Source organism: Nicotiana tomentosiformis, chromosome 12, assembly GCF_000390325.3.
Source record: "Nicotiana tomentosiformis chromosome 12, ASM39032v3, whole genome shotgun sequence".
In the NCBI taxonomy this organism is placed as follows: Eukaryota; Viridiplantae; Streptophyta; class Magnoliopsida; order Solanales; family Solanaceae; genus Nicotiana; species Nicotiana tomentosiformis.
In genome coordinates, this window is record NC_090823.1 from 29,746,439 (window position 1) to 29,762,773 (window position 16,335).

The 16,335-nt window shown below is 33.8% G+C and overlaps 1 protein-coding gene across 2 annotated transcripts; it reads left to right on the forward strand.

Moving 5' to 3' along the window:
• The first annotated feature begins 1,992 nt into the window (after window positions 1-1,992).
• LOC104119186 (glycolate oxidase 1-like) lies at window positions 1,993-8,367 on the forward strand. Of its 2 annotated transcripts, XM_033652269.2 has the most exons (11): window positions 2,021-2,160; window positions 2,314-2,438; window positions 3,116-3,162; window positions 3,300-3,377; window positions 5,426-5,550; window positions 5,680-5,746; window positions 6,778-6,840; window positions 6,925-6,994; window positions 7,122-7,222; window positions 7,681-7,785; window positions 8,012-8,367. In XM_033652269.2, the coding sequence occupies exons 1-11, from the start codon at window positions 2,021-2,023 to the stop codon at window positions 8,195-8,197; spliced, it is 1,107 nt and encodes a 368-aa protein (XP_033508160.1). In that variant the 3' UTR covers window positions 8,198-8,367. The 2 variants fall into 2 exon arrangements, with proteins under 2 accessions (XP_018634145.1, XP_033508160.1); XM_018778629.1 differs by lacking the exons at window positions 7,681-7,785; window positions 8,012-8,367 and having other exon boundaries at window positions 1,993-2,160; window positions 7,117-7,222.
• Window positions 8,368-16,335: the final 7,968 nt, after the last annotated feature.

The following is a 16,335-nucleotide window of genomic DNA, read 5'->3' on the forward strand; positions in this document are numbered from 1 at the left end:
ATAATTTATCTAATTTATCCCTTAAAATTCTTTAATCTTTGTGTATTTATGTGCCTCTTAATTCTAGAATAATTAATGCTAATGAAAAAAAAAAATCTCTTGATTTTATGGAGGGGTATAAAGTATTAAACTTATCTTTTTAAATACTCCCTCCATTCATTTTTAGTCGTCAACTTTTGACTTTGCACCCTTTTTAATAAAATATATATTTTACAATAATACCCATAATAATAATAGTATTTCAAAAAGTCTTGAAAAATAATTTAGGGAATGAGTAGTTAATGATAAGGGTAAAACAAGAAAAAAAATTATCTTTCTCTAAGTAAAAGTAAAAATATATTTTTAGTATAATAGACAAGTAAAAGTGAACGGAAGAGTAAGTGATATAAGGACTTATACATATCTTTTCATTGAATCTATCAAATTTAATTTTTATATCAAATGAATCCCAACAAATCATATCATAAAAGAAAATAAGAATACTAAATATTTATTTCGAAACATAAAACAAATCAGTTATTATTATGTCATATAAAATAAGACCGAGATGGTACTACTCAATAAATCCTCTTTCTCAGTCATCATTTGGGTAATTCATGCAACACATTTTGCCTAGTGAACAATAAGCCAGACGACAGCCACCTCCCAGGTCCGGTCTTGTTTTGTTTCTTTCTTTATTTATTTACTTATTCTTCTCACTCTAAGCTTTCTTCAGTTGTTCTCAGTGCCTTTCGTTAATTCATGTGATTGATAAATGCTGTTTCATTCGTTCCTTCTTGGTTAGGAAAACAGGGATGTGAATTTGATAGGTTGAGGAGTTTTAAGGGGTTTTTTTTTATTATTTATTTTGAGATTTTTACTCTGGCGATGTGGACTTAAACAGTGATCCGATTCTAGTTTTTATTTTTTTTCAGGTGTCATCTAATCACCCTTGTTAGTAAGAGTTGTAATTTTGTCTTATCTGGAGATTTGAGATTTTTATGTTCTAATTTTTGAATGTTTGAGAAATTAATTCCTAATTATTCTGTCTAATCCTTAGTGGACAAAGTCATCCGATACTTATGCTGGTAGGAAATAGTATATACCTGGTCATGGTAATTAAATTATTCTTAAGATTTTCTACCTCAAAAAGCAGAGGCGGAACAAGGATTTTAACCTTATTGGTTCGGGATAGTAATCTTTTTAAGTTACTGGGTTCTAAATTAATAATTTGTACATATTCGATGGATTTTTTTAATATAAGGTTTGAACAAAAGCTATTAGGTTCGGCCGAGCCCGCATCCCACACTCTGGCTCCGCTCCGGTCAAAAAGGGGCTATATATGTTGTGGTTATTCAAAAAGGCGATACTTCTATTTTGTTAATGTTATGATCACATGCACTGTGCCATGTTTGAACGTGAATGTGGTTGGTAAAATGTAAGGTATCACATAAAACTGCTCTGTATCCTAAAGAAGACAATGGATTGATTTGGTGAAGAAGAGTAAATAGATGACTCAATTGAAGGGGGGTGCTTTTTCCCTTGTATTTCCACTTATGGATGGCTGGTTACTGAACTGTTAAAACTGATTTGAGGGCATAGATAAAAACTGTTTGCTACGTTATCTCTTGCTTCGCAGTAGCAGTGAGTTACGATTCTGCTGCTCGGGGAAGCAAGACTAAACTAGCATAAATGTTAACTGTTTGCACTGACCTGGGGAGCCATTTTAGTGTTAATGCTTTATGTTTCTGCATAGCTTTTTTTTCCTAATTGTTGAATGTTTTCATTTTTTCCAGCTTTACTTCAGTCATTTTATCGTCTTTTCTTTTTCTGAATCTAAAAATGTATTACTCTTTTTCTGTTCCTTCTCATGATCTCCTAATTCTTTGTTTCACATAATTCTTTCTTGACTTGAATGTCAAGATTAGAGATTTCTCCATTTTATCCCAAATGATTCAACTACCAGGACTTATTAATCTGAAATTAATTATGGTTATGGTATTTTACATTCAGCAGATCGACAGCATTACTGTTCCATAAAATGGAGAATATTACCAATGTCATGGAATATGAAATCATTGCAAAGGAGAAATTGCCAAAAATGATTTACGATTACTATGCCTCTGGTGCAGAGGACCAATGGACGCTCCAAGAGAATCGAAATGCTTTCTCTAGGATTTTGTGAGTACTTTATTAAGCACGTTGATACTGTTAATATTCTGTTTACCGCTTAACCTTAAGCCTTTGCATTAGAAATGTGAAAACTGAAAGCATTACAACTTTTCAAAGAATTTTCTTCCTTAAGCTGCTGAAGTTTCCTCTTCTTTCATATAGGTTTAGGCCCTGCATTCTTGTAGATGTAAGCAACATTGATACAACGACAAGTGTCTTGGGATTTAAGGTTTCAATGCCGATCATGGTTGCACCAACTGCAATGCAGAAAATGGCTCATCCTGAAGGTATCTGCTATTATATTTTTGAATTATGGCAAAGAGAGCTGGCTAAGTTCCATAAAACATATAATGATTACTGATAGATATTTGATACTAAGGTGGTGGGCTTACTATAGTCTGGACAAGGAACAAATGGTTTATTTTCTATCGAGAAAAGTCACTAAAAAAGTCAGATTTTGAAATAGTTGTATGTTGCTGTTTTGACTAGTGCATGCCATTTTTCAGAATTACAAGGAGAACAATTCCAAATTGTTCACTTGCGAGTGCTTCATATTCTGTCTTGTATCGTATAGTTATGAGCTCTGGCTTAGCACATCTCATTGAAAATATAGCAAGTGAACTCCATCTTTTTTGAATTCTGTTTGATACAAAAACTCTAGGGGTTCATATCAGAAGTTTTAACTTATTTATTTTGTTAAATAGCACCATACTATAGGTAGACATCTGTTTGAAAATGTGGTAGCTTTAGATAGTAGCAAATGCAGAGCTAAATGATACTTGGCTGGAATAGCAGCATATTTTCTCCGATTCTCGCTAGATGGCAGTACTTTTTGTGCATTTCTTCTTGGAGTCGCTGTTTGATTTGGTTCATTTGGAACTCGTAAGCTTTTTGAATAGTTTAAGTGACCATAGTCTTGTTGTGACCAGCAACGTTTGTCTGAGAATCAAATACTTTGATGCAGGAGAATACGCAACAGCACGAGCAACATCAGCTGCTGGCACCATCATGGTTTGGATTTCTAATTCTATGCTTTCCCCAACCCCGATCCAAATGATTAAAATTTGGCTGAGTGCTATGCTTGATGCTCTAAATTTATTTGCGTGCATATCCCTTCTTTGAACTGAAATGTAATTGGTATTTTTTAGACATTATCTTCATGGGCAACTTCCAGTGTAGAAGAGGTTGCTTCAACGGGACCAGGCATTCGCTTTTTCCAGCTCTATGTGAGTTTTTATATTCATTTGTTCATATTAGCTCTTCTTACCTACTTCGTGAAGCATGGATCAGAAAAAGGAAGTGTTTTTTTTTTCCTTCAATGGATCTACATGTCTCTCTTCTTTTGCATGTCCATCACAATTCATATAACAGAAGCGAATCTTGGGTGTGTATTAATATTGCTTCATTATGCAATAAAAATGTGAGAAGAGAGGAAATAAGATATAAAACATTTCTTAACAATTGGTCAGCTTCGTGAAATTAGGAAGTTTCCTAATTATAATGGCGTAATCGTTGTGAATACTCACACAAATTCTTATTGATTCTCCTGGCTTTCAACAAACTCATTAAAAAAAAGTTACACAATAATTTTTAGCTATTCTCTCCACTTCCAACATGCCGCTTCAAACTTGAGGTAGTAAAACAAATTAAGTTCGCAAATCGAAACTGGAAAGTCAAGTTGAGTATGTCTGAGAAAGTTGTTGAAGATAATTGTAGCAAGGGAGATGGCTATGCAAATGCACAATCTGAATGAGCAGAAAAGCTTGATCAGACAGATATACTTGCAAGTGCTGGGGACCATACTAGGGTGGTGTGGAGAGGCTTAATGTTTCATAATGAGGCAAGACCCAAGGCTATGTTTACAATGTGGCTTCAATGTCATGGAAAGCTGTTAACTGTTGACAGATTAGTACTATGGAGAATGCAACTGAACACTACCTGTGCACTGTGTCAAGCAGCTGTTTGGAGAATGTGTTTTCTCAATGGCACTATGGACAAGGCTAATGGGATGGCTAAAGATTCAATATGTTCAGACCAACATTTGGCAGCAGATGTTTGACTGGATGATACTGCACACCAAAGGGAGATCTTTGATGGCAAGGATCCTTAAAATGACATATGCTGAGTATATCCATGCAATATGGAAGGAGAGACAAAACTACTGAGAAACTAGCTAGATAAATTTCACATATATGCAACATCAGAGGGATGGGAGTAATTAGCTAGATAAATTGCACATATATGCAACATCAGAGGGATGGGAGTAATTAGGAGCAGACTGCAACAACTTCTTTTCTGATCTTGGAAATTCTACAGACCAGCTGGTTATTTTAAATAGTAGTAGGATTAAAGTACTGCAAGTAGATAGGGTTTAGAGATAGAAATATGTATTAAGTGGATGACTTAGCTTGTTTTGTAATTGCCGCCCTTGGTGATAAATGAAAATTTTAATTACCAAAAAAAAGAAAGTTGTTTAAGAAGCATTCATCTGAATAATTTCGTGAAGAAATGCTGTTGCCTGAAGTAAATTGACGTGATGCTTCCATGAGAGAAAATTGACTTGATGTTGGCTGTGAAACTGACTTGGTGGTCTCACTACTGTGAATCCATGAGACGTGACGAAACTTGAGGACTGCATGCCTCTAGTTTGACTAGAAGAAAGACGAGTGGGCTACCAACTTGACCAAATTCTGAGAAACTATGCTGCTGATTTGCCACTAAGTACGCGATGAATTGATGACGATATGCCGTGGGTGATGGCATATTTTTGATTGTGCAACATGTCGCTGATTGGAGAAAAGTGAATTGATGTCTTGACAGGTCAGCTAACGTGAACGGACGACCCATAAAAAGGACAGACATAAAAAAGGATGTGCTGCTGGAGTGGTATTGTGGTAATTAGAAATAGACCAGATCAAACACGAATGGGAAAAAAGAATTTGGTCAGGTGGGCAGCGTAAGGCCAGCCCCTGTACTCATAATCTATTCAGATCTCTACCAAAATTGCTGAGGTCTTGATACTATGTGAGAAGGGAAGATAGAAGAGAGTTTCTTATGAATTGTTTCACGAGTCCTCCTTTGTGTCCATCAAATATTTAGTCTTGTTTTCTTTCTTTAAATTCCTTATTCTTCTCTTTCCTCTGTGATTATCCACACTGAGTCATAACTACCAAATATTTGTGTGGCAACTGGTTTGATATGCTTCTCATTTTTTGATGAGGTTATTATGTAGAACACAACCTGGAACCGTTAAGTTTCTATTTACATATTTCAGGTGTATAAAGACAGGAATGTTGTTCGGCAACTTGTGAAAAGAGCGGAAAGGGCTGGTTTTAAGGCAATTGCCCTTACAGTGGATACCCCAAGGCTTGGTCGAAGGGAAGCTGATATCAAGAATAGGTATTAGGCACCATTTTTTATTATGTCAGTTCGTTGTCCAAAGGTTTTGATTGTTTGATTTGGTCATCAGCTAGTTTTGCACATAGGTAGAGTTGATTGATAAGGTGGTTTTCATTTGGCTTCTGACAGGTTTGTTTTGCCATCTCACCTGACATTGAAGAATTTTGAAGGACTGGATCTTGGAAAGATGGATAAGGTAAATGATATTAAAATCTGACGTACTTGAGACTAAGAGCCCGTTTGGATTGGCTTAATTTAAGTAGCTTTTAAGCATTAAGTGCTTAAAAGTACTTTTTATGTGTTTGAGCTTAATTTTTAAATAAGCAGTTATGTGTTTGGATAAAGATGCTGGAGCTGAAAATAAGCCGTTGATGTATTTGGAAAAAATATGTTCATAAACACTTTTTCTGTTAAAATGACTTAAATTCCCTGAACTATCAAGACTAAATCAATTCGTACTGTCTTTTCTTTCTTTCTTTTTTCATGGGGTCAAAACAAATAAATAGGTGTAGATTCTCAAATCAAGTTGATTGCTAAGCTCTATTTTCTTGAAAGTAAGAGGTATTTATACTTACCGGAAGAAACGCAGGTTATTAACTAAAATTAATTTAAACTTAATTCAAATATAAATTAATTTTTGTCTCAATTAAAAGCATTCATTCTTCCCCACCCAAAGCCACCCACCACGAGAAAGGAAATAGATAACTCTACAAAGAACAAAACGCTGTTCATTTTTCACTCTCAGGAATCCAAAACCAAAAGAGTCATTAGAATTAATTTATCTGTTAGACAAAAAATAAGCAACCAAAGACTTGCTTAAAGAAAAACAAAAGGCACCAAGGACTTCAGTTCGGCAGAGATGAAATTTGGAAGGCAGAGATTGGAAATGGCGGAGGAAAGGAGAAAAAGAAAAGATTGGGGTATTTTGGGAATTATACATAAGTATCAGGGATAGCAATGTAAAATACTTGGTCAAAGATGGGTGGCTTTTAAGCTTAAAAAAAAAAAAGTTGGGATTACCCAACTTATCACTTTTGGCTTATTTTAGACCTTTTGGCTTAAAAGCATTTGACCTTTAAGCAGATTTTAAGTTTGCCAAACACCTCCATAAGCTAAAAAATGACTTAAAAGCTGGTTTGACCAGCTTAAAAGCCAATCCAAACAGGCTCTAAAGTCTTTAAATTGTGCAATTTTTGCCGACTGGCACTTTGTTTGGTGATCCTGCAGACGGATGACTCGGGACTGGCTTCTTATGTTGCCGGCCAAGTTGATCGGTCTCTTAGCTGGAAGGTATGATGTTGCTTGACTTCATCCTTGCAGGAAGAATGTTTTTATATTTATTATCATATAAAAACACTTGTGAAATTCGGACAGGATGTGAAGTGGCTTCAGACAATAACACACTTGCCAATCCTACTGAAGGGTGTATTAACTGCAGAAGATGGTATACCAGAATATTATATGTCAATTGCTTTGGTTTTTCTTTTTATTCTTTCTCTACCTCTTTCTTTGTATCTCTATCTTCTTTTTATTGATCACATTTACTGTTTTTTCTTCTTTGACAAGTTTAGCAAGGCTAGCTGTAGAATCCGGAGCAGCTGGAATTATTGTGTCTAATCATGGGGCTCGACAACTTGATTATGCTCCCGCAACAGTTATGGCCTTGGAAGAGGTTAGCTTCTAGTTATTAAAACTATGATGCCTTTCTCAGTTGAAATCTACTCGAATTACATCGCTCAACTGATATTACCTTGACTTATATAACAGAACTTTCATATATCTTCTCTCCTTTATTCTTTCCCCTTCATCATGTAGAGACTTCTCATCATCACCAAGCTATGTGCATCGAAATGAAAATAAGAATTAAATCCTTCATGCTTTTTTATATGCTGAATCCACTCCTCTTATAAAGGTGGGAGGTTTGAGCGGGGGATAAAAGGGAGGAGAATATAAATTGTGTGCTAGGTCTGTGATTTTCTTTTTGGCTGCTTGATGTTTTGTAGTGTTTTTAAGATATTTTTTTAAGTATTATTCTAATCAACTTGTTGAACCTTTAGTGCTTCTAAGCTCATAATCTTGATAGGAGTTTCACATGTTAAAATTTTGGCTTCATCTTAAAAACACTTGCAGGTTGTCAAAGCAGTGCAAGGAAGAATTCCTGTTTTCCTTGATGGTGGAATTCGCCGAGGGACAGATGTCTTTAAAGCACTGGCTCTTGGAGCATCTGGTGTATTTGTAAGTACAAGTATCACATAATTTGGCAGCAATTTTTGCAAGTACCTACTTTAAGAATGGAACTTATTTACTCAGTTCCAATTTCATTCACATAATCAAACATTCCTCTTCTTCTTTCCCTGCCTCGAACGATCAAATTTTATAAAATCGTTAGGAACTTAGCGACAAATGAGATTATTTGTTGTGGTGGTGCTCAGACTGACCATTTTTATCGATACATTTACAGATTGGAAGACCAGTTGTGTTTTCATTGGCTGTTGACGGAGAGGCTGGCGTTAGAAAAGTACTTCAGATGCTTCACGATGAGTTTGAACTGACAATGGCGTTAAGTGGTTGTCGCTCAATCAAGGAAATCACTCGTAGTCATATCACGACTCCTTGGGATCCCCCTCGTATCACACCCCGGTTATAAGCTGAAATCTCAACTTCATGTGTACAACTCCACGCTTAATTCAAAAATAAGTTGCCTCCTATGAGAAAAAGCACCATAAGTTCATGTATTATCACAATGGGAAGAAAAAGATTCATCAAACTAAAGACTGCATTTAGCGTTTTCTAAATGAAATATATTGCATTTTTACACTTGGAATTGCCATCAGAAGTAGATATTTGGTTCTGACAAGTTATTAGGCAGTTTTTGAATCTTGAAATGCAGTCAAACATGTGAAAGTTCAGTTCTAGGAAAAATGTCTAGCAAAATGCAGCCTTTGAACTCTTTTTGCTGTTACATTGATGCTTTATTTTCATGTTAGGCAACCCCGACCCGTCATCTTTATTATATTTGAATTGCAACCATTGTAATAGGTGGGGAGTGGATGCTGCAAGTGTATTCTCTTTCGTCATGATACCGGGGTACAATTGTCAAAAATATATTATCATTAGTTATGGGTCGAATTGTTATTTTTGACATTAAAAGAAAAAATATTGTTTTTTCTATTTTAATCTGGGGTGAGAGATAGCAGGTAACTGGATTAGTAGTTAGTCAGAGCAAGATCTTTTGGGGCATGATCACCAATTTGGTCAAAGCTTTCACCTAATTACACACACATTTAGCCTAATATAAAGCTAAACTTTGAACCTATTATGACAAACTCTCAGAGTTTCAACGTACTAAATATTTTAATGAGCAGAATCGAACATATGGTGCCTAACATTTTAAACATGGAATGATTGAGTGATGGAACTTGTGAGTGGGCAAGCACAAAAATCTATTATGTAGGTTACATAAACCTCTAGTGACAAAACTTAAAAGGACAACTCAACTTTATAATTGAAATGAGGAAAAAATGTACTTTTTTGTTGTTCTCGGTTGCAGATATACACAAATCAAATCATGCATTTTGTCATGAGGTTTGTGTGTTCGTGTAACACTAATTAGTATCGGTCTTGTTGCCCTAGAAAAATAATATTGTATAGCCTCTCTCAAAATAATAGTCGAAAAAATTATAGCCTCTCTCAAAATAATAGTCGAAAAAATATACTCTCATATATATGTGTGTGTGTCTGTTATATATACAAAAAAAATATACTATATAAATTTTATACACTTTTGCGGTTACTAAATATAAATAGTTTTGGCCGCAAGTTAAAAGTAATTTTTGCCCTCTATAGTTCTATGAAAAGCAATTTGATGGTTTTAACAAGAACAATTTTGTATGTTAGGCCACATAGAAACCTTACGCTAAAACCTCCGATAAGAAAATTTAATTGAGGATCTGTAATACACAACTCTCACACAGTGGCAGAAGCAGGATATTTACTAAAGGAGTTCAACGACAACAACAACAACATATCCAGGTGGTATAATACTAAGGGGGCTCAAAAATAAAAAATAAAAAGAGTAAACACGCGAAGAAGCATATATATATATATATATATATATATATATATGATACGAGTGTTGCGCGTGTACCCTATCTTAATGAATACGAAATCTTAAGAGAAATGCATACATTATGTTTGAATCATAAAATAAAAGTTGAATAAAAGTATAACTTTTTGAAAATGATTATTCATTATCCTATTTAGCTAATTAATCAATAAGGGACGAAACTTTGTGGCGATAGAAATTCTCAATCATCTCAATCAATGGGTAAATTTCACAAATGGTCATATAACCTTTTTTCACCAAAGCCATGTAACTTTATTTTCTCACACAAAAATCATATAACTATGACTTTTTTTTTCTCACTAAAGTCATCGAACTTTGTTTTCTCACAAAAAATCATAAAACTTTCACTAACTCACACAAAAATCACAGTTGTCGGAAAATAAATTTTTCGGTAGTATTTTCTTATTTTATATTTTTTTTATTTTTTATTTTCGATCTAATAAATAATTACCCTATTAAAATAGGAGAAATATGAGTATATTTTTTGTCGCTCCCAAAAATATATATATATATATATATATATATATATATATATATATATATATATATGTGTGTGTGTGTGTGTGTGTGTGTGTGTGTGTGTGTGTGTGTGTGTGTATTATATACATATAATATACACATTCTATATATATTTTGGCTAGCAAATGCAATTAGTTTCGGCCGAGCGGTTAATTTTATATTTTTTCTTTAAAATAGGAATGATCCAACCCATCCTGACCCAATACCCCTATACGTAAGTTAAAATAATACTAAAAGTGAATTCTTCCCCCATAAAAAACTTAGTTCGAAAAGCATGAGATTCTGACCTAAAAACAAAGAAATAAAAGATATAATTAGAGTGCACGTGAAATAAAAATGATATCAATTTGAATAAAAAACTTGAAAAAAAAGGATGAAAGTATCATGTTTTGAAGGATTTAATATTCACTTTTAGTATTATTTTAATTTATATATATGAGTATTGGGTCGGGTGAGCCAGGTCGAATTGGGTCATCCCTATTTTGAGCGAAATATTATTTATCAGATTGAAAATAAAAAAATAAAAAAATACTACTGAAAAATTATATTTTTCGATCACTATGATTTTTGTGTGAGTTAATAAAAGTTGTATGATTTTTGTGTGAGAAAACATAGTTATATGACTTTGGTAAAACAAAATCATAGTTATATTATTTTTATGTGAAAAAATAAAGTTATATGACTTTGGTGAAAAAAGGTCATAGTTATATACCATTTGTGAAATTTACCCCTCAATCAATATATTTGACTTAATATCTTTTCAGTTTTATAATTTTATAACTTCAATTTTCACAAATTTTCTTTCTTCTTTAAGTTAGAACATATAAGTTTTGAAGATTTAAGAATTTATCTAAAAAACTAGGAAGGCTATATATTATTAAGTTCATTTTAGAAGATATGAATATGGTCTATTTCACGACGTTACTGCAAATTCTATTTCTTTAATCAATAACGAATACTATACTAATTGTTTTCAACTGATTAGAAAAGTAATTTAAAATGTGAGACCTACGTACGTATTTGCCGAGTCAATCAATTCAAATTTACACAAAAAATTAATTGTGTAAAATTGTAATGGATGTTAAAATAATGCAAATATTTATTCATTACATTGATAATAATTGAACTTGCAACGCTGAACAATTTAGTTAAGTTTGTTATAATGCATTTACTAAAATGCCAAATATGATGTAAAGAATATTAAAAATAAATACATGTAAACTACAGTCGAAAAATACATGTAAATTACTAAAAACAATATTAATATGTAGGAGTAAAATATTGTTCATACATTTAATGTTAGATTAAAAGATCTAGTAACAATATTCAAGAGAGTAAAGTTTTATGTAAAATATGCGAAAGAATGTTTGTTGGCGGTGCTGATTTATAAAATATAAAAGCTGAAATTCAAAGTGATAAATTTAAAGCTGATTTCAAATTCTAAAATATTAGTCAAAGTATTAAATAATACAAATTCATCTAATATGAAATTATTCATTTGTAGAATTAAAATAGTACAATTCGATATTTACAGGTGTGTATATATTTTTTGAAACAAAAGCTAGATGTGAAAGAAAATTAATAAAAAAAGTCTATTAGAAATCTACTTACTACTTAGCATAGATGTCCAAAAGATATGTAGAAGTGGAGAAACGGAAACAGTAAACGTGGACCCTTTTATCTCTATTTAAACTTAGTGAACGTAGAGAACTCAAAGAGCCATAACCATTAATGTTTATGCCTAAACATTAGGAGAAGGAATAGAAAGATGTCCTAAATATTAGGAACGTAAATAAATGTTATTCCTAAATATAAGAAAAATAACTAAATGACTATTTTGTTTAGTGTAATATCAGTTTCTGAAGGGTAAAAAAGATGAACGACATTTCGCTAAGGGATTTCATGCTTTTATTATAGCTAATTTTAGGATACACGCGATGCGCGTGTACCTTATATGTATGAGTATAACTTTTTAAAAATTTAATAACTAATATTAAATTATATATTTGAGTTAATTATAAAATAAAATTTAAAAAATATAAGCTCTTCAAATGACAAATATTGATCCTATTTAGTTAAAAAATAACGGATGACCTAGCTAAGCATGAAAACAGTTTAGATAATTCTAAAAGCTTAATGATCTATCACGTACTCCTTCTTTTTATTTTAACATTATATGAAAATGATTGTTATAGGTATTGTATATTCTAGACAGGTCAACCAAAAAAAATCACAACAGATAAATTATGTAACTAAGTAGCAAATCTCCATCGCTCAATAAAAAATAACGACAAATTATCAAAAATCATATTCAATTCAAGGTCATTAGTTATAATATCCTCAATATCATTAACTGAATATAAAGAAGAATAGAGATCTTATTTTGATCTTCTTGCAACAATGTTACTAAATTTAATTATTATCACCATCTTCTAAACAACACGGTGATTAAGAAGTTATCTAGAATTTGTCAAATTTAATTTGTATTTAAACAATTAGAAGAAATAGAAGTGGTTAAAAAAGATAGTGGTCAACACCATGTTACCTTTTTTTTAATGCCCGGCACCTCCTCTTGAACTAGATGAAATTAGCCAGGCGTAGGAAGATAATCAGGTCTCGAGATATTTTCAAGTTTCAGAAGAGACCGATGCGACGAAGTCCACAGTGGAAGAGATGGAGCAAGTGGCATAGTTCGAGGAATTCCTAGAAAGGAAATTTTACCTAGGGACAGGACTGCACCCGAAACTCAGGTCCGACTTCATTAAATTCCTTAAATCTAATACCGATTATTTTGATGGTCACATGACGATATGACAGGTATCCTGACAGAGGTAGCCGTATACAAGTTAAGCTTGGATCCTAACATACCTCCGGTAAGACAAAAGAAGCGCCCGATCGCCGAAGCCAGGAATAAATTCGTCAAAGAAGAGGTAACCCGCTTACTTAATATCGGTTCGATCCAGGAGGTAAGATATCCAGACTGGCTAACTAATGTAGTAGTAGTTCCTAAAAAGAACAATAAGTTTCGCATATACGTAGATTATAAAGATCTTAATAAGGCGTGCCCGAAAGACTCATTCGCACTGCCAAACATCAATCAAATGATTGATCCCACAACCGGGCACGAGTTAATGAGTTTCCTCGATATTTATTCCGGGTACAACTATATTAAGATGAACCCGGAAAATCAGGTTCGTTTATAACGAGTTTTGGTATATATTGTTACAATGTGATGCCCTTTGGGTTGAAAAACGCCTGAGCCACTTATCAACGGCTCGTGAACAAAATGTTTGAAAATCAAATAGGAAAAATTATGAAAGTTTATATAGACGATATGCTCGTTAAGTCTCCAAATACACGTGATCATCTTAAACATCTGCAAGAGTCTTTTGACATTCTAAGGAAGCATAATATCAAGCTTAATCCCGAGAAATGCGCGTTCGGGGTCAGCTCTAGTAAGTTTCTGGGATTTCTGGTATAACAAAGGAGGATTGAAGTAAACCCCAATAAGATCAAGGCCATAGAGGATATCCCAGACCAACTGACAAGCGTGGAGGAAGCCCAAAGGCTTACGGGGAGATTAGCAGCGTTGAGCGGATTTATTTCCCGATCGTCAGAAAAGTGTCATCGTTTCTTCGAACTGCTCAAAAATAAAAATAATTCCGAATGGACCCCGGAGTGCCAGCAGGCTTTGAGGGATTTAAAGAAGTACGTGTCAAGCCCTCCATTGCTTTCAAAATCAAAAGAAGGGAAAACGTTGTTGGTTTACCTCTCGGTCTCGAAAGTTGCGGTAAGTGCAGTTTTAGTCCGAGAAGACGAAGGTACACAATCTCCCATTTATCATATTAGTAAAATTTTAACGGGAGTAGAAACTCGTTACCCACATTTGAAAAAATTAGCCTTAGCTCTCGTAGTCGCCGCTCGGAAGCTGAGGCCCTATTTCCAATACCACCCAATAGTCGTGGTGTCTACTTTTTCTTTGCGGAACATCCTCCATAAACTCGAGCTCTCGAGTAAATTGGCCAAATGGGCCGTCGAAATGAGTGAGTTCGACATAGAATATAAGTTGAGGACTGCAATTAAATCGCATGTCTTGGCTGACTTTGTGGCCGATTTTTGTTCGGATTATTGCCTCAGGCAACCAAGGAAGTAATGATGATGTCAGAATCGAGATCAAGGGTTTGGACTTTAAAATATGTTATGACACGTGGTCGTCCGAGAAAAAGACACATGGAACCCAAGACAGGGGATGACTGATGACTGAAGACTGAAAACAACTGTTTGACACCGGCAAGAATAATGCTCATAAAGATGTGATAAATGCTCTTCTCCCGGTAGCATTCAATAGAGAATATTCATACCATTAAGAGCAGTTATCCATTACAAAGAATTTGACATTTATGTTCACTGTTACATCTTCATCAATGCCCCTCATAATTGACATTAAAGAAGGGCACGACCCTAGGACCTTCTTCATAGCTATAAATAGTGAGCTCGGTCGTCATTGTAGGGGGGAGGGGGGAATTTTCTGAAAACTTGTATTATATTTTATACAAAGCTCAATCCAATTTTATCTTCTGATTTCTCAATTCTTTTGTTCTTGTGCCCGGAAACCTTATTCCCGGTATTATTGTTTTTGCTGTTTCGTCTATATCTTAAGGCTAAGTATTGCGTAACTCTTCAATTATTTATTTATTTCAGGATCAAATTAATTCACTTATCTAGAAATCACGTATAAATTCAACTGTACCGTTTTATGCGTAAACATACATATTTAAATCTTTTTTCATAGGACAAGGATATATTTGACCCTTATTCGTATAATATATTAAAATGAATTTAACCTTATATATGTTGTGTAAATTTTATTGAAGGGGGTTAAGCTGAACCCATTACGCCCACCTAGCTCCGCCCCATGTTCACACATCAGGATTCTTCCTCAATTTAAATGCACACTTACACGTGGCACACAAATGATCCTCAATTAAAGAAAAAAGAACGCCTTTCTACAAATCCTCAATTAAAATACACGCTTAGTAAAATCATGCATTTATATATCATGATTATTTGTGTGCCATGTCTAACCGTTATATGTCATTGATCCTATGGCTCGATCATAAATAATTATATGGTAGGTAAGCCAATAATAGTTAATCTTTTCTTCCCTGCCTCCTCCATCGTCCCTCTTACTTTCTCTCTATAGAAAATTCAGCAGGAAGCACAAAGTTAAGTCACTAATATGTTAGATCTCATAAAATCAGCTAAGCTAAAGTTTCATATAAGGAAGATTTTCATTAATTGCCCTTTTAACAACAACAAGAAAAGGAAAAGAGAAAAAAGAACGCCCTTTTCTCCTTAATAATCATATTCGTGTTATGAAAATAATTATAATGTGAATGTCCATTTATTACTCCGCTATAGATAATTTTCCTGAAGAAGATTATCCGTTTGGTACTCTATTGAAGTTTATTTACAAGAAGCTGAAGCAGGCAGGTTGCAAGCAACTCAATGAAATGATTTGCAGCAGCTTCTTATTAAACAGGCAGGCTGCAAGCAGCTCATGCAGACAGCTTACAAGCAGCTCAAGAAACGTCTCGCAGCTGCTTCCTGAAAAGCCTCGTAGCTGCTTCCTGAAAAGCCTCGCAACTGCTTCATTTCTTCTATAAATAGAGGAGTTTTCAGTTCATTATGTACATCAGTTTGAAGTTGAATAAAAATATCAATCTCCCTCTATACTTGTCTTCGATTTATTTACTTTACAGTCTTTATTTTATAACACGTTATCAGTATGAGACTCTACTATTTTGAGCACTTGCTTCGATTTTAATTTCTATTTCAGTGTTCATCTCCGATGTAAGGCGACACTCTTATGTCCGTGATTAGATCTTATTCATTCCGAGCATCATAAGGCAAATTATATCCTTGAGGTGGTGAGTTTTATTTTCTTGGCAGTAGTGATGTAGATATCACTTACATCTGGAGTGGCCAAATTTACGTAATTTAATTTGAGCCTTTTGCTTATATTTTAATATCTTTATCATCGCTTGCTTGGTTATATGTTACTTATACAATACCTATTTTGGTATTTGTTTTCATCCTGATTATCTTAATAAAGGATTAAAAAGTGGATAAAATTGTTA